We start from the raw sequence: 3,750 nt of genomic DNA, 5'->3' as shown, positions 1-3,750 counted from the left end.
CCAAAAAAAAAAAAAAAAAAAAATAAAATATATATATATATATATACACACACACATATATATGTGGTGAAGCTACATCAAATTGTTTTTTTAGCTCTTTTAGCTCTTGGTGTCTCTCAGACCCCTAATGGATCTGACAGTTGACTTTGATTTACGTTTAGATGTTTGAGGCATGAAAAACGCTGCAGCATTTTATTTAAAAATGGGTAAAATCCCTCCAAAATGCATTGCACTTGCAAAAGAGCAGGCAAGACAGCCTCATCGTTTTTCTCCTTTTTTTTTTTTTTGTTTAACACACCATCGCTATTGTCATTAAATCGCTGATCGTTTATCATAATAAAAAAAGAGTATGAGATGAAGAAAAAGGGAGAGAGAGAAACTCGGAAGAGAATGCGTGGAATGAGCAGATTAGCAGAGATATTTTTCAAGATTACGTGCCCCTTCTGTGGAGCTCTCAGATTTGTCAGCAGAAGAACAGATACAGCTCTATCAATAATCCATGGCATTGTGTATTTCCCAACTGATGCTATTATACCGCTCTGGATGACAGCCTGCCTCAACTCCATCTTCCTTTCCACCGGGACCAGAATCTCATAAACTGCTCTCAACACAGACATCTCATATAAAGGGTAATAACTCTAGCCAGTTAATACCACAGAATTATCCGAAAGTAGAGCAATGAACCCGCTATAGATGCCGGGTAGGAGGTGTTCTAGCAGAATGCGGTAGGCAACTAAAAAGAAACTAGGAGCAAGGACCCCTGACAAATAATGCAGTTTGGATCGATTTAGAGTTTCTAAGGTTTCCTGCGCAGTGGGACACTGTGTCTCAGAAGAAAAAAAATGCTTTTTTGGATTTCCTTAACGAGCAATAGATTTCTTAGAAACATAAATGACAATTGGCCATAAATAACACTACATTTGTATAATTGTTCTATTTTATTTTACCTTTTTTTTTTGTCCATAAAATAAACGTCAATGGGAAGCTTTTTTTTTTTTTTTTTGGTTATCAATATATCTTTTGTCTAATAAAATATATTTTGTGTTGCACAGAAGAAAGTCATACCGGAGTGTGTTTCCCACACAATGGGTGTAACTTGTTGGAGAAAATAACCAACTGGTCATGACTGTTTCCCAAAACTATAGTAACATGGTCGCACTAAATTAGAGTAGGGTCTAACCCAGCACAGTAGGAACTACTTGTGACGTAAGTGTACGTTGATAGGCCGAACACATACCATACAAAACACAAGCAACCACCATAAAAAAAAAAAAAAAACGGCTAAACAGTTTAAAAAAAGGAAAGGAAAGGACATGTGGCCAAATATGGTGTCCCATACTTGGGTATGTGTGATCTGCATTTAACCCATCCAAGTGCACGCGCGCGCACACACACAGTAGTGAGCAGCCATTTTTGCTGCAGCACCCAGGGAACAGTTGGGGGTTCAGTGCACTGGTCATTCACCCCCCCCACCTACAATCCCTGCTGGTACCGAGACTCGAACCCATGACCTTTGGGTTACAAGTCCGACTCTCTAACCATTAGGCCATGACTTTTTACATATATTTGCTACCAGTGTTGGGCAGTAACTAGTAACTTAGTTACTGTAATAATATAACTTTTTGCAGTAACTAGTATTGTAACTCATTACTAATAAGATTTCAGTAATAATATTACAGTTACCATCCATAAAACAGCTTAGTTACTTTTGATGCCTCAACCCCGCTGATTTAAAATCCAACAATCAAATAATTCCTAGATTTATTTTCATAATTTTCACGACTCGAACATGCATGTGATGTCCCCAGTGCAGCAGGCAAGCTTGGAATATGGAAAAGCTTACATTCAGCAGATAGAAATATTGCATTATATTGATTTTGTCAGGAAAAAAGATGATCTGAGCACTGTTGTGTAAATTGTGGCTTTACTTTACTCTGGCATTACATCCCACCAACATACCTCTGATCAGCATGTATTAATATAATTAAAAATATTTTTGGAAGATTAAAATTTCTTACAAACTTCTGTGATTTGATAAAATACATAGTGAAATATAATCGTATATGGATAACGGAGAAATTACAATTAGCTTCAAGCTACACATGACAATTAATGAGATTAATACAACACTTCTACTTGAATGTCACTATCAATCACTAGAATTGTATGTGGAAGATTCACAGTTACAACTTCTGTGGGGCGTGAAGAAAAAGTAATGTAACTAGTAGTGTAACTAATTACTGTTGCCAGAAAGTAATAAGTAAAGTAACAATATTACTTTTGAAATGAGTAACTAGTAATGAGTAATATATTACATTCTTTGAGTAACTAGCCCAACACTGTTTACTACACAAACTAACTCCACGGTCATGGAAAACTGTGATAGATGGACCACCAGGCACTTCTTCATCCTCCAGTTATTGACGTTGTTGAATGCTGTGCTTAAATGAAGTCAAGAGTTCCTTCAGAGTTCCTTCTGGTGGTGCAAATGCAACTAGGACAATGGCCCTATGGGAAAATGTAGTTTTCGGGGGACTGTCCTGGTGGTTAGTTCAGCTTTCTCTACAATGTAATTTCTCTGATATAGAATGTACAGCATGTTAGCTTACTTATTGTGCCCAAGAGCATGATCTATTTAAGTCCATATATCATACTAGCAAGAAACTATGAGAGCTGGTGTTACTTCCATGTACTGCGAATGTTCATTTGAACTGTTTTTGAGAAACACGAAATTGTTGAGATGTTGGTAACAATGGAGCTTGCAACCATGGCTAACAATGCTTAAACGCACCAAGGTTTGGAATGACATGAGGGTGAGTAAATGATGACAGCATTTTCATTTTTGGATGGACTATCCCTTTAGATGCATAATATCATAAACATGCACAAACACTTTGAGATAAGTTACTTAATCAGAATTTGCCTATACACAAAATTATTGTGGTAAATGGGAACAGAAGTATATTCAATAACCTTCAGTCTTTTGCTCTTGTTTGTCACTGTTAAATTTCCTGCGCCAGGTGTTTGCCGATAGTGGATTGTAACTGGGGAAGGCCGAATGATGAACCCAACCTGTAAAGATATTCAGTGTTTGCATTTCAGGGCACAATAAGAAAGACCATCTGTTCGTATCATTTGTGCTTTATTGTCTTCCTGTGTCTGTGTTCAGAGTGTTGTACGGTTTGATGGCGGTAGGACGGGGGCTCATTACAGGTCTCAGCCTTCAGCACATTACTGCGGTGAGCAGAAATGAGAGTAAAGACGGCTTTGCACTAACTGCAGGTCTGAGACTGCAGTGATGGCCACAGATGGAGGATGGAGGAGAGCAGGGATGAGGTTGCCATGGATGGGACCCAGGGAGCAGGCATGCATGTTGGCAGAGAAAGAGAGGAGCTCCCTGGAGCTGGATCTGCCAAGTCTCTTATATGGGAATGGGCCTGGCAGAGGAGAGATTCTCTCTGTGGAAGAGCCTTTGAGTGTTGGGCAAGCCTGTATCATTCGCTTTCTATTAGTAATGGGAAGACATTTATACGAGAGGTCTATTTATACATCCAAGGAAGAGAGGACTGTTAATGTAAAGCAAGTAAGTCATTTGTGTTTGGAAGAACATGATTTGTGACTGTCTTCAAAATCCAATGAATTATTGCCTTTCAAAGCAGAGATTAATTTTGAACTTGAAGTAGTATTAACGTGACACTGCATTTAAAAAACAGCACTGATGGCGCAAATTGTGAGAAAAGAAATTGCGGG

The 3,750-nt window shown here is 38.3% G+C and overlaps 1 protein-coding gene across 1 annotated transcript in view; it reads right to left on the bottom strand.

Annotated features, from left to right (window-relative positions):
- Positions 1-3,498, bottom strand: part of LOC107657789 (early endosome antigen 1-like) — a 28,010-nt gene extending 24,512 nt beyond the window's left edge. Inside the window, exons 1-2 of the mRNA XM_016446034.1 lie at positions 3,278-3,498; positions 3,180-3,234 (exon numbers count right to left, since the gene is read on the bottom strand). Coding sequence (XP_016301520.1) covers positions 3,180-3,234; positions 3,278-3,498 — 276 coding nt within the window. The remainder of the gene's footprint in view (positions 1-3,179; positions 3,235-3,277) is intronic.
- Between the last annotated feature and the right edge of the window lie 252 nt (positions 3,499-3,750).

This window comes from Sinocyclocheilus anshuiensis, unplaced genomic scaffold (assembly GCF_001515605.1).
Source record: "Sinocyclocheilus anshuiensis isolate Anshui unplaced genomic scaffold, SAMN03320099.WGS_v1.1 scaffold7, whole genome shotgun sequence".
In the NCBI taxonomy this organism is placed as follows: domain Eukaryota; kingdom Metazoa; phylum Chordata; class Actinopteri; order Cypriniformes; family Cyprinidae; genus Sinocyclocheilus; species Sinocyclocheilus anshuiensis.
This window is presented reverse-complemented; position numbering and strand designations above follow the sequence as displayed.